We start from the raw sequence: 26,179 nt of genomic DNA on the forward strand, positions 1-26,179 counted from the left end.
AAGTTGTCATTTTCCCAAGTGCTTGAAAGCATAGTGCCCAAAGCTGTGATGACTTTAAGAGAAAAATGGTGCCATCAGTGAATTTTCAACTACCTCACCTGCCTGCCGTGTGCCAGGGGAAGGGACCTCTGGACCTCACATTCTCATTTTCCTTCTTTATTCTCTTTGTTATAGATAAATAGAGAGGAAGGGAGAGACATCACAGCACCACTTCACTATCTGTGGAGCTTCCCCTGGTGCCGTAGTGCTCCCGTGTTTCAAAACCAGACATCCACTTGTACAATGGAGAGCTATCTCCCAGTTCCTGATGCAACCATTTGAAACAATAAAGGTATAACAGGAAGTCCAGAAGTAAAGCAGTCTGGGAGTCATAGACTCAATTATGTCACTAAGTTTGGTCCTACTCAGGGTCCCAAAATAGCAGCTCTAGGTATCACTTCTAATCACCCTGTGTCCAGAGAAAGAAATCCATCTTCAGAACTAAGGAAGTCTTTCTAGAAACCCTGAGACACATCTCCTATCTCGTCAGTCAGAATTAAATCACATGACCATTCCTGAACCAGACACTTGCAGGGGAATGGGAATGTTTGACTACTTTGGAGCGATTAGCTTCTATCCTGAGCTGGGTTTGAGATTATTATTCCCTGATCACATGAGAAAGGCTGGCTACCAGCCAACATGCCCACTATGATGGGAAGAACTGGTGATGGGAAGAACCAGTTGTATTTTCACTACATTAAACCAGTTTCTTTTCCAGTTCATCAGAATTACATTGGAAATGATGCAGAGAAGAGCCCCTTCTTCTTGTCTGTGACCCTTTCTGACCAAAACTATCAGCGTGTCCCTCAGTACCGTGCAATTCTTTGGAGAAAAACAGTAAGTAACTGGCTTGCACCTGGAATTACATCATCACTCCAGAATTGTGTTAGTGTCATTTACAGCAAAATAGCAACTTCAGAAAGCCCGGGGGCCAGGTGATGGCACACCAGGTAGAGCACACACACTACCACATGCAAAGACCCAGTCTCAAGCCGCCACATACAGAGCTTCATACCGATGAAGCAGTGCTGATGGTGTGTCTCTCTTTCTCCTTTATCTCCCCCTTGCCTCTCAATTTCTCTCTGTCTCTATAAAACAGAGAGAGAGAGAGAGAAGAAGAGTTTTTTTTTAAAAAGAAATACAAATGGCTGCCAGGAGGGATGGATTCATCATGCAGCACCGAGCCCCAGCAATAACTCTGGTAGTAAAATTAATTAGCTAATTAAAATTTAAAAATTTAAAGCCCACAACAAGTTTCTAGGATCCACTAGAATAAACTGTGTCTAGGAACTTTTTTTTTTTTTTTGCCTCCAGGGTTATTGCTGGAGCTCAGTGCCTGTGCTAGGAATCCACTGCTCCTGTCAGCCATTGTTTTTTTTTTTCCATTGTTGTTGCTGGCAGGAGAGATAGCAGAATGGTAATGCAAACAGACTTTCATGCTTAGGGTTCCAAAGTCCCAGGCTTAATTCCTACCACCCCTATAAGCCAGTGCTCTGATAAAAATTAATTAATTGATTGGTTAAAAATAAAAGAGAGAAAGAAGGATAAGAACATACTGTTTTGTTCTCAGTGTCCCTACCATTTAACGCAGCACCCAACACATTGAAGGAGCCCCATGAATATTTAACAAATGAATTAATGAATGTTCTAAAGCTCAGTTAATAGATGTGCTGTGCTGTCTTATAAACTGTGTGTTATGCTGTTTATATAAACTTCCATATTATGTTTCAGATTTTTTTAAAGTGGATTTAAAGTTTTTTTTAAAAAAAACTGATGTAGAAGAGTTTGTTCTTATTCATGAATTATTTTGCACTTACTCCTCTCCCCCTAGATCTACAATGGAGATAAATCTTGCCATCAATATAGCTTTTCTTAAAGCAGTACTTATGCATAGGTTTTAGAACGTAGTATAGAACATTTTTTCAAGAGCTCATGTAATAGTATTTCTTTATCATTCACCTACTGAGAAGTAATTGTGCCTTTTTCCAAAGCCTTTTCTGCATCAGGAAGGCTATGTTCTGACCCCTTTCTTTCTTTTTTACTATGATTTCATTTTTTGCTAATTAACAGTATTCTAGTCTCTCTGGTTTTAAATGTTCTCTTTGAATGACTCTGTCTCTTTAGAGAAATAGTCTTTCTGATTTCTTTCCCCTCATCCTGCTCCTCTTGAAATTGATGTTGGGGTGCATGGGGTGCACAAGGAAGACCTTGTGGTATCAGAAGAAGAGGACCTTGGATCCACTTGGGTGTTGTGGAGTGATTGACCTAGTCTCTGAATTAGCAATCACTCAGATGAGACAGTCCCATCTGACTATTTACTTATTTATTTATTTATTTTATTATTTTTACCAGAGCACCGCTGGTGGTGTGGGGGATTGAACCTGAGACCTTGGAGCCTCAGGCAGGAAAGTCTGTTTGCATAACCATTATACTATCTCCCCTACCCCCCCATCTGACTTTTTAGAATAATTGCAGAGTATCTCCCCCTGATATTTTAGACCTAGCCATTTGCCTTACTGTGAAGTTCACTAAATGTTGGGAACTCTGTCACCTGGCTCCAGTTTCTGTCAGTTGCCAAGCCATTCAGAAGCTCCACCCCTCTCACTGGGGTATCCCCTATCAGCCAAGGTCATGTGGTAAGAGAAAAGAGCTTAGGCTTATACCTTTAATTTTGCTGGTCTTCATGCTTGAAACTACTAAGTCTTTGTGTCAAACAGCTTCAAGATCCATATGGAAAGCCATGCCTAGAATTATACCTCTAGGCTATGTTCTTTTAGATGCTTTTTTATGATGCTTTCTTTTTTTGCTATGCTTTTATAGATGCTTTCTTTTAGATGCTTACTTTGTATGTTTGCAGTATCCCATTTTCTAAAAAGCATAGGAACAGCTGAATAGAAAAGGACTTTATTGGGAGTCAGGTACTAGCATTGCGGGTTAAGTGCAGGTGGCGCAAAGCGCAAGGAGCAGAGTAAGGATCCTGGTTCAAGCCCCCAGCTGCCCATCTGCAGGGGAATCACTTCACAAACGGTGAAGCAGGTCTGCAAGTGTCTATCTTTCTCCCCCCCCCCCCCGTCTTCCCCTCCTCTCTCCATTTCTCTCTGTCCTATCCAACAACAATGACATCAATACAACAACAATAATAACTACAATAAAACAACAAGGACAACAAAAGGGAATAAATAAATATTTTAAAAAGTTGTAAAAGAGAAAAGAAAAGAAGAGAAGAGAAGAGAAGAGAAGAGAAGAGAAGGGAAAAGAAAAGGACTTTATTGACAAACAGGCAACTTATCAATTGGGAAATGTGTCTAAAAAAAAAAAATCATTGACTATAGAACAAACTTCTAAAAGAGGAAGTGGGAGTCTGGTTTATGCCTAGTACAGTTAGGATGATATAACAGCCTCTATCTTTAGTAAGGAGTTTTCCAGGAAAATCATGTATATTTTTGAGGGGGAAGTGAGTCTGCAGAGTTGAGGAACATACAATGAGCATCATAATCACACATCTCATATACAGAAAATGACAGAGATAGGTAATGGGGGGAAGGTGTTTTTCAGTAGGTCGGTGAGGGCAGCAACTGTAGGCTAAAGAGGGCTCCATTGTTCAACCTCTTGCTAGCCAGTTCTGTCCAGTCAAGAGGCTGGGGTCCTTATCAGTGCAAAGGTATTTCTTAGTTTAATCAAGACTAGAAGATGTCTCTCAGGAAGGGATCATACATTACCAAAACTAGTTAGTCCTGGCCAGTGCAGTGTGTGTGTGTGTGTGTGTGTGTGTGTGTGTGTGTGTGTGTGTGTTTGTCTCAGTTTTGACAATAAGGAAAAGGGACAGAGATGCACACATTTTTGATGATTTGATTGCTCCCACCATCCACTTCAAGTCCTACCTTGGGGGAATCAAGGGCCATGGCAACAAACCCCTCTCACTTTCTTCCCCTCCATATACCCAGGCAGGAAATGGTGGATTTTTTTTTGTTTTAATTTTTATTTATAAAATGGAAATATTGACAAGACTATAGGATAAGATGGGTACATTTCCACACAATACCCACCACCAGAACTCGTATCCAATCCCCTCTCTTGATTGCTTCCCTATTCTTTATCCCTATGGGAGTATGGGCCCAGGATCACTATGGGGTACAGAAGGTGGAAGGTCTGGCTTCTTTAATTGCTTCTCTACCTAACATAGGCGTTGACAGGTCAATTCATACTCCCAGCCTGTCTCTCTTTTTCTCTAGTAGGGCAGGGATCTGGGGAGGCAGGGATCCAGGACACATTAGTGGGGTCATCTACCTAGGGAAGTCTGGTTGGCATCATGGTATTATCTGGAACCTGGTGGCTGAAAAAGAGTTAAGATATAAATAAGAACTAACTGTTAACTAATCATAAACCTAAAAGCTGGAATATTGCAGATGAAGATTTGGGGTCTCCATTTTGGAAAAAGCTAGTAGGTCTATTTTAGGTATATTCCAAGGGGCACATGGCTTTACTAATTTTTCCCTGAGCCTGCCATCTAATATGCAGGTGGACCCAGGTTATTGTCAGGGAAGATGGTCATAGTTGGAAAAGGGACTAGAAAGCTGGATCAGGGAAGAGAGTAGCTCCCAAATATGGGGAAAGTATATAAATATTGTTAACTATAAACCCCATAAATTTGATCTGAGGCCCGTATTCAGCACAAGAACCTATGTAACCTCTGCATCCTTGTAGGTCTGAGCTCGCATTCTGTGGTCATGGCTAGGAATACTAGGCTGCACTAATTTCAGGATCCATTTTCCTCAGGTAGGAGGTAGAGTATGTCATCCAACCTCCCTTCAGAGAATGGAACATTCCTTACCACTGTTGATCCTCATTAAGGGCAAGGTCCTATAGGGGCCCACAGAGTGGTCCATTATGTTGTTCATGATGGAGATGACCAGTGACAGTGGCTACAAGGATGTTAGAGGTCTAGGAATCCCAGGGGATCCCAAGACTCCCCGACTAGGGCCCCAGGTGATGGGGTGGCCTGGTAGTGACTAAAGAGTCAGCATTAAAATATGACAGTCTGTTGCCCTTATTCAGCTTTTGTAGTCCTTACTTTATCTGACAAGGTTAGCTTTGGAGTGATTGAGGGAAGTGGAATAGGAGGTAGGTGAGGAGGGTATCTAGGTCTAAGTATAAACTGTTTAATTAGTATTTTAAGGTGTCTTTTTAGGTCTTTCTACTTGCTTCTTCATTTATTGACTCACTGCAAACTATTGTGCACTTTCGCTTTAAGGAAAATATTTCTCCCTAACTTATGGATACATGTACATATGCCCTATCTCATGGGCCCTGGTCTATATCTAGGTCTTGAGGTTTTGTTAAGAAGTGTGCCACCCAAAATAGAATTAAGGAGTCCTATGAGCTAGGAAAGGTCTCACCAAAGTAATGAAGCTGAAGGGTTGGCATTCTACACATGACATTTCTGGACACAGTCCGAAGTGAAATATGCCGAGGTGGTACTGGTTGCATTGATTAGGTTGGGATCAGCAGATGCAGTGTCAGTTGGTATGAACAGAGAGAAGCATGCAGGAAAGTGAGCCCCTAGAGAGAAGTTCCATGCCTGGGAGAAATATGGACTTTATAGAGAAAGGAGAAGATTCCTGCTGTCTAAGGGTTTAAGAAGCCAATATATAGTTATTGCTATATCCAAATTATTTGGTAATTGGGCTAACTCTGAAAATTCTTTTGTTAGGATTTGCTGTGTCATACAAGACCTCACCATAATTTATGTCTTTTTAGGTTATTTACATGTAGCTGTATCTTATGAAGTAACGCTACCAGTTGCTTCTGTTATTCCCTGGTCTAAGCTTTTAGGAAGTTTAATATTTCAAAGAACATGTCATTACTAGAAATGTAGTAACAATTTGAGCCCACTGTTAAAATTCAATATGATTACCAATTTTAAGTTTTAAGTGTTTAGATTGAAGGAACATAGACTCAGAGCTATAGTCTATACATCAAAAAGTTTGAGATATTTGATCCATTTTTCCGTCTCATATTAATTAGTGATTTATGAGACTATAAGTTAATAGCAATGTATATTAACACCATTCCCACCACTAAAGGTCTGTGTGTGTCCCCCCCCACCACCACCACCCCAGTGAAGCTTAACATCTACCTTCACCCTCCACCCAGAGATTTTTACTTTGATGCCATACTCCAAACTCAGTCAGATTCTGCTTTGAGTTTCTTGGAAACGGTGGATTTTCTACATTTCTACCTTCCTGGAATAGAGTTCCTCAATATCATATTATCTTCTTTTGGGAAATAACTGTCATTCCATCTTATCACCTGGGATGGTTGCCAAGGACAGGGAGGGGAGAGTGGGACAAAAACAAGGGACTTTTTTTTGTTTGATTCACAAAGATATCACCTCTATTACTTTAGAACTTGAGGTAAACAATCTGAAGGAAATAAAGATAGAGAATGATATGATAGAACTACTTAACTAAAATGATTCAGGGACAACTTTCTTAGGAGAGGATGTTTAAAAGAGATAAATTCCCCCAAGGGGGGAGAGGGAACAGACCACTTGAAAGAGGGTGTGCTCCAGGCAGAAAGAACAATGAGTACCAGGCAGGTGCCAAGGGAAGTGAAGAGTCTCTATGGGAGGGTCTTTAATGTTAAGCCTGAGCATTATTATGTGTGTGGACCTGAGCTCTACCCCACCCCTCCCCACCTGCAGGAGGGAAGCTTTGCAAGTGGTGAAGCAGTGTTGCAGATGTCTCTTTCTCTCTCCCTCTCTATCTCTGTCTCCCCTCTCAATTCCTCTGTCTCTATTAAATAAAAAAATAAATATTTTTAAGAAGTGTTCTCAGGATTACTCCTAAGTAGTTTTAGTGAAATCAAGGGTCCTAATGAAGGCAGCACAGTGCTGGACAGAATGAGTTCCCTTTCCATTCATAAGCACCAATGTCTTCATCCAAAGTTTCCTAACTAGGCTCTAAATAGTATTTAAGTACAGCAGAAGTATTTGCTGCCAATTACAAGTGGGAGTGCAGAAGGGAAACAAGGAACTAAAAAAAAAAAAAACTCAGCAAAACATCAGTGTTTAGGGTCGGCTATTAAACTCTTTAGCTGTAGGCTGTGGGAATTCCCAAACAGATGACTCAGCCCTTCTTCACCCCTCCACAAACTCACATTCTGTTGTCAAACAGAAAAGAAACAGCTAAATATGTAGCCCTTGCTTTAAACAGTCTTACATTCCTCTGCTGTGTTTCTTCTAAACGCAAAATGCTTTTTTTTTTTTCTTTAGTGATTCATGCAGGACCAGGCATTGGTGCACCTGGTTAAGCATACACACATTACAGAATGCAAGGACTCTGGTTCAAGCCCCTAGTCCTCACCTATAGGGGGGACTGCTTCATGAGCAGTGAAGCAGTGCGATAGGTCTCTCTCTCACTCTCTCTCTCTTTCTATCTCCCTCTCCCCCCCCTCAATTTCCCTATGTCTCTACCCTAAATAAATGATTCATGCTTGTAAAATTTTTATCCAGGGGTGGTGGCACACCTGGTTGAGCCACATGTCGCAATGCACAAGGACCCAGGTTCAAGCCCCTTTCCCCCACCTATAAGGGAAAGCTTTTGTAAGTAATGAAGTAGTGTAGCAGGTGTCTTTCTGTCTATCTCCTTCTCTACCACCCCCTTCCCTCTCAATTTCTGGCTGTCTCTATCCAATAAAGAAATAAAGACCAAGGGGCCAGGTGGTGGTGCATCTGGTTGAGTGCACAAGGACCCAGGTTCGAGTCCCCACCTGCAGGGGGAAAGCTTCATAAGTAGTGAAGCAGTGCTGCAGGTATCTCTCTGTCTCTCTTCCTCTCTATCCCCCCTTCCCTCTTGATTTCTGGCTGTCTCTATCCAATAAATAAAGATAATTTTTAAAAATTTTAAAGAAATAAAGACCAAAAAATTAAAAATAAATAACATTTTTATCCAGATAATACAGCAAGTAAAAAGAAGAGGCTCAAAATCCAGATACTCAGAGATAATCACAGGAACACTCTCCAGAAATCTGTACATACGTACACACACACACACACACACACACACACACACACACACACACACACACACTTCATTTAGGGTATCTTCTGATGCTTAGTAGAAAAGATCTATTCCACTCAGCCAGGAGTGGGGGAGATCATACTGGTTTCTCGAGGGGAGTGAATATGAAAAGTTAGTTTACTAAAAGAGGTCATGAGGTGTTTTTTTTCCTCATCTTTATTAGTAATTTAATGATGTTTTACAAACTGTAAGATTCCATGGATATAATTTCACACCCACATGTGGTGTGCATGAATTGCCAAGCCTTCCACCAAAGTCCTATGTACCCCTAGGAAGAAGGAGCCTTTAAATAAGTAAACACAGAGAAATATAAAGGTGCATAATCTGCAAACCTGAGAGTTTCAGTCATGGTGTCAGGGAGGTAGTTTAGCAGGTAGAGTGCAGGACTTGCATGGATGAGATCTCAGCTTAGACTCATGGCAACATGTATATAAGAGTAGTATTCTGGTCTCTCTCTCCCATTTTTCCTCCCATCCTCCCATTAGTAAATAAATAAATAAATAAATAAATAAATAAAATAAATCTTGGGGAAATTCAGTATTGTCTAGTTCAAAAAGTCTTTGATGGGATGGATAGATAGCTTAGTGGTTATGTAAAAGATATTCATGCCTGTGGCTCTGAAGCCCCAGGTTCAATCCCTAGCCATCACCATAAGCCACAGATGAGCACTACTCTGGGAAGGAAGGAAGGAAGGAAGGAAGGAAGGAAGGAAGGAAGGAAGGAAGGAAGGAAGGGAGGAAGGGAGGGAGGGAGGGAAAAGAGAACAACAGGGGTCAGGTGGTGGCACACCTGATTGAGCGCACATGTTACAATGAGCAAGGACCTGGGTTCAAGCCCTTGGTCCTTACCTGCAGGGGGAAAGCTTTGTGAGTGGTGAAGCAGGACTGCGTGACTGCTCTGTCTCCCCCTCTTCTCTCAATTTCTGGCTGTCTCTATCCAATAATAAATAAGGTTAAATATAAGAGAGAGAGAAAGAACAAGAAAAGCTTTTGAGTTGGAAACGTGACATTTGAGTCCCTGAACCAGTTGGTGATGGAACCAACTCTTGCCTTTCTCTTCTGGTTGAGATGGCTCACCTGCTCAACACAGAACTGAAGACACACTGTCAATCATCATGGTGAATAGTAACACATCATAAGTAAGTGGGGGTTGGGGGAGGAGATGATACTGTTAGGTCTGGTTTCTTCTGACATAGAATGTGTTTGCTAGAAGAAAAATGAGAAAGAATGGGCATGAGTTGCTTTTAAGACACTTTCACAGATAGAAACCTTCTCCTTCACTGACTGGGTCTTTTGACTTTCCAGGGTACCCAGAAAATATGCCTTCCCTACAGTCCCACAAAAACCCACTCTGTGAAGTCTATCTTAAGGTGAGTACTAACTTATAGAAGCCAGAGACCAGGGACCTTTTATAGCTATGTCTTCCTCTGATCATCTGACATTGGCTTTTCACTTTCTTGAACCTTGACTCTATACCAAGCATTTTGCTAAGCACTTGGCATGTGTTACCTTGTGTAATTTTCTCAGCAACCCACTCAGGCAGGTTATGTTATTACCCCCATTATATAATGAGAAAATGGAGCTTGGGAGGAGAAAGCCATGGTCACACAGTCTGTAGGAGGTGGAGCTGAGGCCTAGGGTGATTCAGAACATTTCTCTTAAGCATCTCTGTACTATACTGGTTGTCTTTTTTTTTTTTTTTCTTGCCTGCATGGAAACAATTTGGTTTTGTAAAGAAAATTAAGAATAGGGACCAGGTGGTGGTGTACATGGTTAAGCACTCACATTACAGTGCACAAGGACCCAGGTTCAAGCCCCTGGTTCCCACCTGCAGGGAGAAAACTTCACTAGTGGTAAGCAGGGCTGCAGGCATCTCTCTGTCTTTCTCTTTCTCTATCTCTCCTCAGATTCTCTCTGTCTCTACCCAATAATAAATATATATATATATGAAAATTAAATCAAGAATACAGGATTTTTTTTGTATTTTTTTACTTTGAAATAGAAACTTATATGTCAGCAAGTACTTCTCAGAGAAGATTATAATTATTCTTTGCCAAGCAGAAAGTGAATGAATGGGACATCTAGCTGCTTCCCACTCAGCTGCTTCTAGTGCTACCTCTCTCTTTCTCTTCCCCTGCCTCTCTCTCTCTCTCTCTCTCTCTCTCTCTCTCTCTCTATATATATATATATATATATATATATATATATATATATGTGTGTGTGTGTGTGTGTGTGTGTGTGTGTGTATGTATATGTATGTATATATACATGTATATACAATGTATAAAATACATACGTATGTATCTATTTTTTTTCTCCAGAGTTATCACTAGGGCTCGGTGCCTGCACTATGAATCCACTGCTCCTGGCAACCATCTTTCTGTTGTTGCTGCTGCTGCTGGATAGGACAGAGAGAAGTTGAGAGAGGAGGGGAAGACAGAGAGGGAGAAGAGAAAGATATCTGCAGACCTGGAGCCGGGGGCTCGAACTGAGATCCTTGCACTGGTCTTTATGCTTCGTACTATGTCTGCTTAACCCAGTGCACTACTGCCCAGCCTCCCCTCTCCCTAATAATATTTAGTGGCAGGCCCCTGTAGAGAGTGCCACACTTGGCTGGTACCTGCTGCACTATTACCAACTAAGATGTGACATCATAGCAGCGGTAGCTTCCCTTTGTCAGGCACTGTGCTAAATGCCTTACAAGTCTTACTTAGTGTATCTTCAACAAGCTCTACCAGCAGCTCTGCTATTCTCTTCACTCTTAATAGGAAGCAGAACCTCAAAGACTTGAAGGGATTTGACAGAGTTCTCACAGACAGTTAATTGCAGGGCTTGGTTTTAAACCTACATCCCTGTGACTCTGGGGCTCCTCTACTCATCACCTAGGTGCTTTGTGTAAACATGAGACCTTGTCCCCATGCCCTGACCATTTACTGTCTGTTCATCTGCAATCAGATGATGGTAGGCAATGGTGTTTTTGATATCATCAATTAATTTTTTTATTTTCATAATGCTCTTTGAAAGACAACCATGGCTCTGTTAAAGTTAGGATTGCATCTGGCTGGTGATGAGGCACTGAGAATTAAGAAGTAAAAGTTTTCTTTTCTTTTTTTTTATTTCTTTATTGGGGAATTAATGTTTTACATTCAACAGTAAATACAATAGTTTGTACATGCATAACATTCCCCAGTTTCCCATTTAACAATACAACCCCCACTATGTCATTCATCATCTTTCATGGACCTGTATTCTCCCCACCCACCCACCCCAGAGTCTAAAGTTTTCTTTTCTCATTTTCAACTGCATGATTTGGCCTCCAAATTGCAGGCTTTTCTCTGCTCTAGGCAGTGTGTTTTTTGTTTGTTTGTTTGTTTGTTTGTTTGTTTAGTTTTGCTCTCAACTAGTTTTCTTTTTCTTTTCTTTTTTTTTTTTATTTAAGAAAGGAGACATTGGGAGTCGGGCTGTAGCGCAGCGGGTTAAGCGCAGGTGGCGCAAAGCACAAGGACCGGCATAAGGATCCCGGTTCGAACCCCGGCTCCCCACCTGCAGGGGAGTCACTTCACAGGCGGTGAAGTAGGTCTGCAGGTGTCTATCTTTCTCTCCCCTTCTCTGTCTTCCCCTCCTCTCTCCGTTTCTCTCTGTCCTGTCCGACAACGACAACAACAATAATAACTACAACAATAAAACAACAAGGGCAACAAAAGGGAATAGATAAATTAAATAAAATATTAAAAAAATAATAAAAAAATAAAAAAGAAAGGAGACATTAACAAAACCATAGGATAAGAGGGGTACAGTTCCATATAATTCCCACCACCCGATCTCCATATCCCATCCCCTTCCCTGATAGCTTTCCCATTCTCTATCCCTCTGGGAGCATGGACCCAGGGTCGTTGTGGGTTGCAGAATGTGGAAGGTCTGGCTTCTGTAATTGCTTCCCCGCTGAACATGGGCGTTGACTGGTTGATCCATACTCCCAGCCTGCCTCTCTCTTTCCCTAGTAGGGTGGGTCTCTGGGGAAGTGGAGCTCCAGTACACATTGGTGGGTCGTCTGTCCAGGTAAGTCTGGTCTGCATCGTGCTGGCATCTGGAACCTGGTGGCTGAAAAGAGAGTTAACATACAAAGCCAAACAAACTGTTGAATGACCATGGACATAAAGACTGGAATAGTACAGATGAAGTGTTGGGAGGTATTCCCTGCAGGCTCTTGTGTACTTCAGCTTTCAGGTATATATTTTTCCCTAGCTTATGGGCACGTGTGAACATAATGCTCTATCTCAGGGGACATGGACTATATCTAGGTTTGGGGACTTTATTAGGGAGTGGAAAACCTGGAATGAAATTTAGAGAATACTATGAAAGGAAAGGTCTCACCCGAGTGATGAAGCTGAAGGGTTGTCATTCCACACCTGAAGTCTCTGGACACAGTCTGAAGTGAAGCATGCTGGAGCAAAGTGCTTTCTTCTGAGCAACTGGAAGTCTGAGTTAAGAAAGTATCAATAAAGAGGATAATATTTGGTTGATCACAAAGATTTCTTTTCTTTATTTCTTTTTCTTTTTTTTTTTGGCACTGGGGATATTGCTGGGCACTACAAATACACTTCTCCTGGTAGCCTTTTTTTTCTTTGTTTTTCTATTTGACAGAACAGAGAGAAACTGAGAAAGGAGGTGGGGGGGAGAAAGATAGATACCTGCAGTTCTGCTTCACCTCACCTCTCATGAAGCATTCCCCCTGCAGGTGGGGGCGGGGGCACAAACCCAGTCCTTGTACATGGTGATATGTGTGCTTAGCCAGGTATGCCACCTCCTGCCCCCCACTTTCTTTGCTTTTTTTATTGCCACCAAGGTTATTGTTGGGGCTTGGTGCCTACAGGAAGAATCCACCACTCCTGGCAGCCATTTTTCCTTTTTTTTTTTTTTTTTAACTAGATAAGGCAGAGAGAAATTGAGAAGAGAGGGGGAGGTAGAGAGGGGGAGAGACAGAGAGAGACACTTGCAGACCCACTCCAACACTCATGAAATGTTCCCCCTGTAGATGGAGAGTTGGGGCTTGAACCCTGGAACCTTGTGCACTGATCATGAGTATGTGCCACCACTGCCCCCCCATCACAGAGATTTCTTACCACTTCTCAATCTCAAGTTGTAATCAGAGTAGCACTCTGAATTTTACAGGCTTCAGATTTCTGTGAGTCTTATTTTTCATAAAAAGAAACTACTCTAGCTCCTCTCATTTCTGTATGTACATATAATGTATTCTCAAATTGAGATGGCATTGTTTTGCAACACTGTAATTTCACATCTCTTCAAATGTCTGTCACCACACTGTGCTAGCCACCCTTATTTATTTTTAAAGACTAGATCTTCCATTTTGTTACAATTTCACTTAGTTTTAGGAGTAGGACCCTCACTTTTCAGTCCACCTCTCATAGTCAGAGCACACTTCAATACAAATATTTTTAAGATGAGAAAAACATCACAATTTCTATAGTTACTGGCAACATAAGATACAATTTTTGGTGGGATTATCACTTTGAAAGGAAATTGAATTGTAAATACTACAGAATCTGATAAGCTTGGGTTCAGATCTTGGCTCCACTACTTCCAGCTTGGCTTCCTTTTGTTGTTGTTATAGTTCCTGGTCCTTGCACATATGCAGTTTCAGCACTCCTAGGCTAACTTTTTCAATCTTTTTACTTCAGAGAGAGAGGGAGAGAAAGTGAGAGGGTGAGAAATCACAGCACAGGAGTTTCCCCTGGTGATATGGTACCTGTAGTCTGGTGCTGGGGTTGGACTCAGGATTTATGCATGGCAAGCCCTACACTGTGCTAAACTGACCACCTTCTGACCCCCAGCTTGTTTTTTCTGAATGAGTCCTTTAATGTTGGAGCCTCAGTGACCTCATCTTTAGAGTGGGGGATAAAAATACTCTTGCCTTATATTGACTAAAGGAGATAATTCATGTAGTTTTAAGGTGCCTGGCATGTAGTAGATACTCTATAAATATTAACTATTCTTGTTTTTCCCCTTTTACTTACAAATACAGGAATCCTAGTTGAAAGGAGCTTTAGAGATATCTTTGTTTATAGTCCTTGTTCAACCTCTAAAAGAACTTAGGTTTGGGAGTTGGTGGCAGCACAGCAGGTTAAGCGCAGGTGGCACAAAGTGCAAGGACCAGCGTGAGGATCCCGGTTCCAGCCCCCGGCTCCCTACCTGCAGGGGAGTCACTTCACAGGTAGTGAAGTAGGTCTACAAGTGTCTATCTTTCTCTCCCCCTCTCTGTCTTCTCCTCCTCTCTCCATTTCTCTCTGTCCTATCTAACAACAATGACATCAATAACAACACTCATAACTACAACAATAAAACAACAAGGGCAACAAATAAATATTAAAAAAAAAAAAAGAAGAACTTAGGTTCAAGGAAATTAACATTGCTTGTCCAAAGTAAAGCAGAAGAGAATAACTTTGTTAAGGACAATGTTTAGCCATCCGTACCTGGCAGAGGAATTCCCAAGGGAAGAAAAAATATCAAGTAATCTTAATTAGGTCTCACCATTAGTTGCAAAACTAAAAGGTCAGTCAGTCACTTTTTTATTTTATTGTGTTTTTAGTGAATCACTTTTTTTTTTAAGTCAAAGAAAGACTTGAGGATACATCAGGTGGCCTGTATCAAATTTTCTGTTTCTCCTCTTACCTGCGTGTCCCTGGAGGATAGTTATCTAAGTACAGTGCAGTGTGGTGTGCAGCTACTCTGTGTCTTCACTCATCAATCTCTTTGTCATGGGTTTGTATCTCCCGGGTACCAGGTTGTCAGGAGCCCCACTGTGACTTTCTAGGAGATAATGTTTAGCTTCCCTAAAAAGAAAGAAAGAAAGAAAGAAAGAAAGAAAGAAAGAAAGAAAGAGAAGAGAAGAAAAGAAAAACGGAGACTTGTTCCACATTATTGAAGATTGCATCACACTGTGGCTCATTCTGTCCATTCTGTTTCAGTGCCATGAATCTGGACAAATTTGAGAAAGGCCCCAGAGAAATTTTCCATCCTGAGATACAAAAGGTAACAGTATTCTAACCTTTGTAACTGTATAAATTTGGTCACATCACCTGTTACATCAGAACTGACAAGCCATTCGTGATTCTAAGGTTGGTGTACTAACCAGAATCACCTGTAGAGCTTTGACGACACCATCACGGAGTAATCTCACATCTGAGGCATTGAGTTTCTCAACCTAAGGCAGAGGCCTGGAGTTTGTACTTTTCCAAAAGTTCAATAAGTGATTCTGAGGCACAGCCACTGCTGGATGCCACTGAATCTTGTTCCTTGAACCAGAGAAGCAAATGTACAAAAGGATCTTATTGATGTGGAATTTGTCTTTTCACTGTATGGTGTAGAATTGTGTAGGGTGTGAGTTTTTTTTAAATAAATGCACAATGTGTTGATTGAATGGCAATTCATGAAGAAACTTTGGATATGGGGATAAAATAACCTTGTTTCACAGTAATGAAAGAAGATAACTCACGTATTTTGTAACGTGCTTGGCATACAGTAAATACTCTATAAATGTTATTATTTTTTATGTTATTATTTTATGTCAGGCTATGCTGTGGAGGACAGAATATATCCAGGAAACCACCCTGTTTTCTTAAAATCAAGGGAAAACAGTCCACCTTGGAGGTCCTGATCCAATGGTGCATCAGAAAGATGCCAACCAAATTTTTGTCTTACAAATGCAATCAATTTAGCCTTGAAAATCTCCCCTTGTCACTGGGGCACCAGGGAGATAGGACATCACTAGAGAACAATTCTTGCATGCATATGTCACTAGAGGCCTGGGTTCGATCTTTGGCATTGCAGTAGAATTGAGCAGTGCTCTGGTCTCTTTCTCCCCCTCTGTCACTCTTACTTGTTCTTTCTCACACCCTCCCTTTCATAAAAATAAATAAGGACCTGGCAACTTGAAAATATATCCATCAGCTCTGTGTGTCAAAGCTGAGCTCTGAGGGGTCCAAGGAATGTAGGCAGGTCAGAATTTTATCCAGGAGGGGGCTAAGAGTGAGTGTCTTTCAGCAGAGGAGCATCAGGCTTGAACCTGTTTTCAGGGAAATAGCTCAGTTATTATAACAGAAGGAGGACAGATGGACATGAGTAATCTTTGAGTATCTTTAAAATTTAATTAACTTTTAAAATAGTTATCAGATCTCAACTTATCCCAAATATACACCATTGTATGCTCTCATATATTTATTTTAATATAAAATTTAGTGCTATAAAAAATTAGTGCTATTTGTACCCTGCTTCAACCCCTGAAAGAATTAAGACATATGAATGTGTTAGGTTAACCTTTAAGCAATTTTAAGTCAGGCTATGCTTAAAGGTCATTCTTTATAGCAAAAATATTAACAGGAACTATTAGTACTTTATTATTTCATTTGTACAGGTCATCATTTTTTTTTAAATAGAAACAAAGAGAGAATGAAAGAGACCATAGCACTAAAGTTTCCTTCCTTGTAGCAGGGACCAGGCTTGAACCTGGCACGTTCAAGCCTTGGCAAGACAACACACTAGCCAAGTGATTTATTCCACTGAGCCAAGGTCATCATGCTTAATCCTTTCTTTGGGCCTGGATATAATTCCCCAGCCAGTAGATTGCAAAACCCACAGAGCCCAAAACACCAATCTGTGGTGTTTCTTTCTTCTCTTTGCTGCTGAATGGATGCCCACAGAGAACTTAGCTTTACTCAGTCTTCCCTACCTGCTTTCCCTCTTCCACAAAATGAGAGGAAAATAAAATAAAATATAACATTCTTCTCTATCTTTATGCCATAACTCTGTGCATATTGTTTACCAAACAATATATACTCATCCCTGAATTTGTGTTTTAGCTTTCTTTCCCTTGACAAGGAATACTATGAGAGACTCTCTCTCTCTCTCTGTGTGTGTGTGTGTGTGTGTGTGTGTGTGTGTGTGTGTGTCTTACTGTTCCTATATTTCTGTAGATTTACCTTAGGAAACCTTGAGCAGTAGACTTCAAGTTTAGGGGGAAGATCTGAATCCAAACAGAAAATAAAACAATTACATTATAAAGACGGCATCTTTCCACCAAATAGGAAGGAGGCTGACGCTATTTTTAAGTGATATTAGTATGTTTCTGGCTGCTATTACAGTAGTGACATTTTCTTGGCCAGAGTCTTTGCAGAAGTGATATGGGATAAATTACTTTTGAATGAAAAAGAAACATGCACGTGTGTGTGTGTGTGTGTGTGTGTGTGTGTGTGTGTGTGTTTCTTTCCACTGCTAAGCCCCATCTTTATTTCCTTAAAGTTGTGGTAAAAATATGATTCTCCTTAATGACTAGTTATTTTATTGAAATCTATAGAGTTAATTTGAATTTTCAAGCAATTGTAGTGGATGATTCTATCAATGTAAAATTCAGTAACTTAGGCTTGGTTTTCAGAGAAAGTAGAAACAAGATAATGACTGTAAGCAAGGACATAACTTAAAGCTTTATTTGACAGGACTTGCTGGTTCTGGAAGAACAAGAGGTAAGTGATTTCATGAGATCATTTTTCCTGCTGTGCTTGACCAAAGAATATACAAATATGTTTTTTTTCCTTTACTATAAGCAAAGACTTTTTCTTCTTCTTAGTCAGTCAAACCTCTGCATGCATTTGCACAGTGTGGGTCTATTGTCCCTAGAAGACTTTGCTAACATGCTTCCCACCCCACCCAAGGTGTATGTCAGACTTTTCTTTGCCATTGGTTATAAAAAATATATATATTCGAGCCCCCGGATCCCCACCTGCAGGGGAGTCGCTTCACAGGCGGTGAAGCAGGTCTGCAGGTGTCTATCTTTCTCTCCCCTTCTCTATCTTCCCCTCCTCTCTCCATTTCTCTCTGTCCTATCTAACAACGACGACAACAATAATAACTACAACAATAAAACAACAAGGACAACAAAAGGGAAAATAAATAAAATTTTAAAATTTTAAAAATTAAAATAAAAACTTAAAAAAAATTAAAAAAAAATATTTCCCTAGTGGGGCAGGGCTCTGGAGAAGTGGGGTTCCAGGACACATTGGTGAGATCATCTACCCAGGGAAGTCAGGTTGACATCATGGTAGCATCTGCAACTTGGTGGCTGAAAAGTATATAAAGCAGAACAAATTGTTTAATAATCAGGGACCTAAAGGTAAGAATATAGCAGATGAAATTTGGGATCTTCATACTGAAAGAAGCTAGCAAGTCTATTTTAGGTATATTCCAAGGGGCCCATGGTTTTACTAATTTTTTCATGGGTCCAACATCTAATATGCCCCCAGAGTGATAAAGAATAGGGAAGTTTCCAATGGAGGGGATGGGATACAGAACTCTGGTAGTGGGAACTGTATGAAATTGTACCTGTTATCTTACATTCTTGTTAATCATTATTACATCATTAATAAAATTAAGAAATTGTTTAAAAAATCAAAAACCAATCAGTTTACTTAAATCCACTTGGGAATATTCAGATTTTAACCTTATTATCAGAATGAGGAATGTGTTTTTAACTTTCACAAATTAAAGATGTAGGGTGTTTGCTATTGATGCCATATTTATATCAATGTTTTCATTTTCTGCTGCCCTTCTTTAAAAAAAAAAAGTATTGGAGGGGAAGTTAGTGGCCCACCTGGAAGGATGCATCTGTTACCATGTGTGAGGGTCTAGATCAAACCCCCCATCCATGCTTACAAGGGGGAAATTTTAAGAACAGTGGAGTAGCTCTGCAGGTGTTTCTTCTCCCCTCTGATTTTCTCTCTCCTTCTGTCTCTTACTCTCTATTAACAAATTGCCACTGGGGTCATGAAAGCGCAAGTCCCAGCAATATCTCACCACATGACTAATATAATATAGGAGTTATCCAAAAGGTTAGCCACAGGTAATTGAATCAATAAATTAAAGTTTTTCCATACTATGCCTCTTAATATGTGGCCATATCATTCTTCCAATTGCTCTGGCCAAACTTGAAAAGAAAAATTTTAACATCTCTCTTGCCCTTTCACATCCTACCTAGCCCACCTGTCACTCCTATTGACAGTTCTTCAAAATATATTCCTAATCCAAACACCTGTGCCCATATCACTCTAATCCACAACACTACTCCATCCCTTGCCTGACTCTACAGTGTCTCTGACTTTTCTCTCTGCTTCCACTCTTGCCTTTTATTCTTATATTCACATGGTGTCCAAATGATCCCCTGATGGATGTCAAATCATGCCTGTTTTAAAGATGAATGGCTTCCCATGCCACTCAAAATAAAGCCCCAAATCCTTGTCATGGTCTACTAATCTCTACAGAATGTAACTGTGCTACTTCTCCAGTCGTCTTCTCCACATTATTTTGACTTCCTGGCTCTTCCTTGCCCTTAAGAAAATCCAGCTAGTCCCATAGAAAGAGTGCTACATAAAAGATAACAGAGAAATATCACTTATACCCACAGGGAAAACAGTATTACTGTAGTATCACATTTTGATATATATGTGTTCTATTTTATATACAATTAGAATCATACTATAGTTTTTATGGCTCAGTTACTCATTAATTCATATTAATATTTGTAGTATATTAATAGTAATATTGAGCACCACTGAGTGCATGTACTTGCCTATTCTGGCAAACAAAATAGAAATGTATACACAGTCAGTATGATAGTCCCACCACTACCACTTCCACCCTCCCCTGAAGAGCCCCCATTAACTAGTTGGCATATCCTGCCATACATTTCTGTGAGTAAAATTTTTGAAAACAAAATGCTGACTTCATCATTTCTCACTTTTGTTTCCTTACTAAGGTAATATTTTCTTGAAGCAATAAGAGCACTTGTATATTGTATTTGAGGAGGTGTGAGCAGAGGTCACCATCTTTCAGAGCTTCCCAGAAAGCCTGTAGCCAAGGCCCTCCTGTTTAATCCTGCCTACTTCTCAGATGGAAGCATTTGTCCAGTTCCTCCCACTTATTGCAATCAACTCTCAGCTGCTAAAATGAGCAAGGGAAAAAAAATCCACCAACTATACTAATTCTGTTCCTGAAAGTTTAGCTATTAGGGGAAATGATGTGTTGTTTGTCCACAGCCTAGAGAGAGATACACAGGTGAGTATATGCACCCCAGCTATAGCAGGCATGATGAGGGTGAAATATGCAGGAACATTGGACCAAAGAAACAAGGAACCAGGGTGTCCGGTTTTGAATAAGGCCTTCAGTTCCTGATTTTAAAAGACTTTTCTGGAATTATCAAAACTTTCATTTCCTCTTATCCATTACTTTCATGAGAAGAAATATAATTCCTAGAATAAACATAACTCCCAAGAATGTGACTAGATGTTTGTAATTATGTTGACTTCTTTCTCATAAAATTTAGAACTATGTGTCATCATCACCGCCCACCCCCCTCCAAATAGCAGCCAGCCTTATGAAGCATTGATAATATTAGGTTGAATAATTCATTAAATATGATCTAAGATGGTCAGGTAACTCTAAATCAAACTGCTCCCTCCTAAAATATCCTAAAAACAACCTCTTCCCAAATATAATCCATTGTATTCACCAACACCGTGACTTTTGGAAATAGGTAAAAACTGCAGGAGTGAGGGGCATTATTTGTGAATCTCTAGAAACAAAATTACTTACATGTGACCCTGCCAGAAGTTAAAGTACTTATCAAGGCTTTGTGATGCCAGTCTTTGTGAAATCTCCACTTCAAGAAAGAGGAATCCTCAGGAAGGATCCTGGTGGCATGGTGCCCATCACAGAACACCACCACAAAGGAGTTCAAAAAATTGGGTCAGTGATCAGGTGGCAGTGGGCCTCACTTCTGGTTTGTATCTCTCAGCTCTGCTCAGTTCACAGATGTCCTGGGAAGACTATGCTGTGACATTAGAAAGAGTACTAGATGAAAAGTTAGGAAACTGGAGATACCATAATGGTTATGCAGAGACTTTCATGCCTGAGGCTCCAAAGTCCCAGGTTCAATCCCTTGTACCACCATAGCCCAGAACTGATTGGTGCTCTGGCAAAAAAAAAAAAAAAAGAGAGAGAGAGAGAGAAAGGAAGAAAGAAAGAAAGACAACATAACAACAACAACAAAAAAGGTCAGGACACCCACTTATGACTCCATTTCTAACATTCACTTAGTACCATCCTTGGGCAAGTTGTGACTTCCCTGGATTTCGATTGTCTGTAATATGAGAGTGTGAATTCTGTGGATTGAATGGCCCCTTCTGGTTCTAACAGGCTGTGAGTTCACAACCCATCAGTCTGGACATTGGACCAGTCTTCCTGCCTGTGGCTTGCTAGTGGTCAGCTCTGCTGGACCTGTCCTGCACCTCTTGGCAGTTTGTTCCCATCCAGTAGATCTTAGAGTGGGACTCAACCAACAGCATCAATATCATCTGGGGATGTCTCAGAAATACACATTTTTATGCCCCACATCAAAACTACTAAATTTGAAACTGCGTAGTCAAACAAGACTTCCAGGTGATTCTGATGCCTCAATATTGAGACCCTCTACTTTAGTCCCTGTTCTGTCAGGCCCCAAATGAATTAGATTTTTTTTTCAATGGTAATAGAGAGTGGAAGAGGTGTCAGAATCTTAGGGGCATGTAATTACTGTCATCATTTCCAAAGTAGAAAAATAAAGGTAAAAAAATATAGAAAGCACAGAGATCCTGACAACATTCCAAGAAATTAACCAAGAACTAGTCTATAATTAAGAGGTGGTCATAGGGCCAGGTGATGGCATACCTGGTTAAGCACACATGTTACGATGCCCAGGTTCAAGCCCACGGTCCCCACCTGCAGGGGGAAGTTTTGCGAGTGGTAAAGCAGGTGTCTGTCTCTCTCCCTATCTCCCCCTCCTCTCAATTTCTGGCTGCCTCTATCCAATAAATATAATACTTAGAAAGAACTTTATTATAAAAATATTTTAAAGAGGTGGTTATTTGGAGGCATGTTTGTGAAAAATAAATTGTATATGAACAGTGTTGGTACTTTTTCTCACTAACTATGCTGTGAGTCTTCATTAGTCTTCTCCAGTATACCTGGTACTGTGGTCAGTTCTAGGGATTCATTGGAAAATAAGATGTGTCTGATGCCTTCTTCATGGGACTTAATACTCTAGTGATACAAATAAACCAATATGTAAGCTTAATAAAGAATTATAGGGTGTGAATAGTGCTATGAAGAGAATAAACAACAGACTGTGATGGAGAATAATAATAGAAGAGGGTGACTTTATATAGGGAGAGCAGGAAAGGTGTTGGCCAAGAGTTGAGACCTGCATGATGTAGCAGTAGAAGCTGTGGAGGAGTTTGGGTGTAGGACTCCCTTTGGGATCAGTTACCTCCTTCCTCATCCTAGAGGAAACTATAGTTAACCAATGAGTGAGCTAGAGACTGAAAATTTTAAGCACAGCCAAGACCCTTGGATTTCAGTTTTGATTCTCCCAGATTCAGCTCCTGATGTTCTACCTTGACTTTCCTCTCTGGCCCACTGGCCAATGCTTAAAACAACATCGGTCTCTGTCTAGCCCCTTAGTTGACCACCAAGAAAATTTCCCCATCTAGTAGTAGGTCTAACAGTTTTGCAAATGTTGATTCTCTTCCTATCTCAAATTAAGTTTTTGTCATGCAATACTTCAGGCATTAAAAAAAAAAGTGTGAAAATTATATAATGAAAACGTAGCTTAAGGGGAAAACAAAAACAAAAACATTGACCATACAGTTGAAGTTTAGTATTTCTCATTCCTGCAATTTTCATCAGTGTTTAAAGTTGAGGATAGTAGACTGGACATTTCTATTAGTCACTTCTTGATTCAGTTTCCCCACCACATATCTGATTCATTACTTCTTGAGATTAAATATCTTTGGAAATTGGGGGGAAATGAGATTTTAGAATGAATTGCCTATAGGTTTCATTTCTTTTTAAAAATATTTTTTTACTTATTATTTATTTATTGGATAGAGGTAGAGAAATCAAGAAAGAAGATGGAAATAGAGCTGGGGGTGAAAGAGAGACTCCTACAGTACTGCTTCACCTGATGTGGGGGTTGGGACCTTGAACCTGGGCTCTTGTACTTTGTGGCATGCATGCTCAACCAAGTATGCCACCACCTAGTTCCTCATTTCTTTTTTTTTTTAAATACATTTTATTTGTTTCATTTTATTTTTTTAACGAGAGAGCTACAAAGAGAAAAATACAAGGGAGAGAGGCCAGAGCACTGCTTGACTCTAGTTTGTGGTGGTGCTGGGGATTGAACCTGGGAATTTAGAGCCTTTATTTTCAGGGATAAAAGTCTTTTTGCATAGCCATTATGCTATCTTTCCTGCCCCAGGTTTCTAATGCTAAGAAATTTCCCAAGATAACAGCCTAAATTTGTTGTGTCAAGCTATGAATTTTGTGCTGGCCTTTGCTAATTGCAACGTGGATTGCTGCTGAAGATCTCAATGCTGGGACAGGAAGGTGGCACACCTGGTTGAGTGTGCATGTTACAGTGTGCGGGGGGGGGGGGGGGCAGCTTCAAGAGTGGTGGAGCAGGGCTGCAGGTGTCTCTCTGTCTGTCTGTTTCTCCACTCCTCTCGATTTCTGGCTGTCTCTACCCAACAAATAAAGATAATATAAAATTAAAAGAAAAAGAGCACAAGCTCAGTCTCTTTTTTGTAATCTGTAAGATATAAAAATAAAGGGACCATCGTTATTCAGATTGTTGATACTGAGATGGATAGAAGGAAGTAATCCCCAAGCATTCACTTTGTTCATTACAATTCTGCTAGATAACCAATAGCACATCTCGTATCTGTGTATGTTGTGATGACAAAATGATACCTAACTCCCTTTGTTGTCTATTGTAAGGGCTCCGTGAATTTCAAGTTTGGGGTTCTTTTTGCCAAAGATGGGCAGCTCACTGATGATGAGATGTTCAGCAATGGTGAGTGTCCCCTATGCGTCTTCCCTCACAGAAACCCCGTTCTGTCTTCTTGTTGAGGTTTTGACAATGCAAACTGAACTTTTGTGTTGAATTGGAGTCTTTAATACAAAAAAATAGCCAGTAGTTTCAAGAACTCTTGGGGTTAATTTTGTACTGCAGTTGTTGTCCAGTGTCATTCATTTGACACATATTTATTGATCACCTAATTTGTACCAGCTTCTGGCATCAAAGATGTACTCTAACTAGAAAGGTACATGGAAAGTTATCCTGTAGTTAGTTCTACAGTGGAAGAATTTTTCTCTGCAATTTTTATGCTTGGAAGAATTGTAAAATGTTGCTTTTTCTGTTATGTATCATATTTCCCATTAAATAATTTTATGATGAATTGAGTAGCAATGAAATGTTTGCTTTGTAATACTAAATCCTCGTCATTTCCAGTCTGGGCAGTCGTAAAGTTGTATCCTCAGATCCTGTAGTTTTCTTTCCTTGGATTCCTGGGATTTGTGGGATCTCCTGCATAGCTTCCAGGAAAAAGGAAATGGAATTTCTCTACTCTAACAGACTACCTCACATCCACAGGGCCTCATTAATTTTCAAGTGGTTTTTATGCATAATTGAGGACTTATTGATATACAGCCTCTACTCATACTTTGCCTCTTCCTACAGAAATCGGAAGTGATGCTTTCCAAAAATTTTTACATCTCCTGGGTGATACAATCACTCTAAAGGGCTGGACAGGCTATCGTGGTGGTCTGGACACCAAAAGTAAGCTTTCCCCTTCATCTGTTCAGTTGTGACTCTTGTAACTCTTGTTAATCAGCCTGATCTGCATCTGGATGTATACCCAGGATAGAGGTGAAGATGGGAAGTTGAGCTTCACTACCAATCTTGCTCTGATCACTAGACAGCTGTACTTGAGCTTTGCAAGGCTAGAATAGCTCTCACAGCCCCCTGAGTGGTGACAAAAGCCATGCTCACCTCATGGACCTCATGGGGACTGACTGTTGACCAACATCTCTGTGCCAAGATCCTGTTAGACTGTCAGGATGTTGCAGTGAGTAATGTGGGAATATTTTGCCTAATAATAGTAATAATAAGCAGGGCGAGCTGTCACAAGGGAGTGATGGTAGGAGTAATTTGAGTATCTTGAGGGAAGAAGAGAATTTCAAGCAAAGAACATCTGTGTGGTCCCTGAGACGGGAAAGAGCATAACATGTTGTAGAAGTTAAGTGAATACTTTGGTGGCTGGATGCCCTTACAGTCTGAATAAAAGGGAAATCCCACAAGAAGTCGGAGATCCCATTAAGACTTTGGGATTTTATGTTAAGTGAAATAAGTCAGAAATATATGGATGAATATAGGATGATCTCATTCTCAGGCAGAAGTTGAAAAACAAGATCAGAAAAGAAAACACAAGTAGAACCTGAACTGGAATTGGTGTATTGCACCAAAGTAAAAGACTCTGGGGTGGGTGGGTGGAGAGAATACAGATCCAAGAAGGATGACAGAGGACCTAGTGGGGGTTGTACTGTTATATGGAAAACTGGGAAATGTTATGCATGTACAAACTATTGTATTTACTGTTTAATGTAAAACATTAATTCCCCGATAAAGAAATTTAAAAAAATAAAAAGAAATAAAAAATTTAAAAAAGAGTATTTAAAAAAAGACTTTGGGATTTAACTCTAAGTGATATTAGATGTCGTTAAAGCATTGTTGTTGGTTAGTGTTGTTACCAGAGCAATGCTCGGCTCTGGCTTATGGCAGTGCCAGTGATTGAACCAGGAACTTCTGGTATTTCAGGCTTTATCTCTCCAGTCCCTTATTAAAGGGTTTTGAGTAGGAGGTCTAACAGGATCAGATTTGCACCTGTGAGCAGAACATGCTACCTGCAGTGTGGAGGGTGATGTAGAGAAGAGTTAGGAGAGTGTAGCAACATTTTAAACAGGGGCTGGTGAGTATTGCCTTGGCTGGAGTTGGACAGTGGCTGAAAATGGAATAGACAATTCAAGTACCCTTTGAAAAGCAGAACTGTCAGACTCTACCCATGGTTAATTGTCTGTGGAAGATAAATAGGGAAAGAATAAAGAAGACATTGGGGTTTCTGG

At 40.3% G+C, this 26,179-nt stretch overlaps 1 protein-coding gene across 8 annotated transcripts in view; it reads left to right on the forward strand.

Moving 5' to 3' along the window:
* The window catches only part of GARNL3 (GTPase activating Rap/RanGAP domain like 3), a 229,909-nt gene that overhangs the window by 123,653 nt on the left and 80,077 nt on the right, over nucleotides 1-26,179 (forward strand). For all 8 annotated transcript variants that reach the window (XR_009552095.1, XM_060200172.1, XM_060200173.1 and 5 more), the window contains 6 exons: nucleotides 758-876; nucleotides 9,425-9,489; nucleotides 15,106-15,169; nucleotides 17,629-17,655; nucleotides 23,996-24,071; nucleotides 24,738-24,836. Coding sequence is in view for 7 of the 8 variants with exons in the window: in XM_060200172.1 (XP_060056155.1) it covers nucleotides 758-876; nucleotides 9,425-9,489; nucleotides 15,106-15,169; nucleotides 17,629-17,655; nucleotides 23,996-24,071; nucleotides 24,738-24,836 (450 nt within the window). In the remaining variant the exon portion in view is untranslated. The remainder of the gene's footprint in view (nucleotides 1-757; nucleotides 877-9,424; nucleotides 9,490-15,105; nucleotides 15,170-17,628; nucleotides 17,656-23,995; nucleotides 24,072-24,737; nucleotides 24,837-26,179) is intronic.

This window comes from Erinaceus europaeus, chromosome 10 (assembly GCF_950295315.1).
Source record: "Erinaceus europaeus chromosome 10, mEriEur2.1, whole genome shotgun sequence".
In the NCBI taxonomy this organism is placed as follows: domain Eukaryota; kingdom Metazoa; phylum Chordata; class Mammalia; order Eulipotyphla; family Erinaceidae; genus Erinaceus; species Erinaceus europaeus.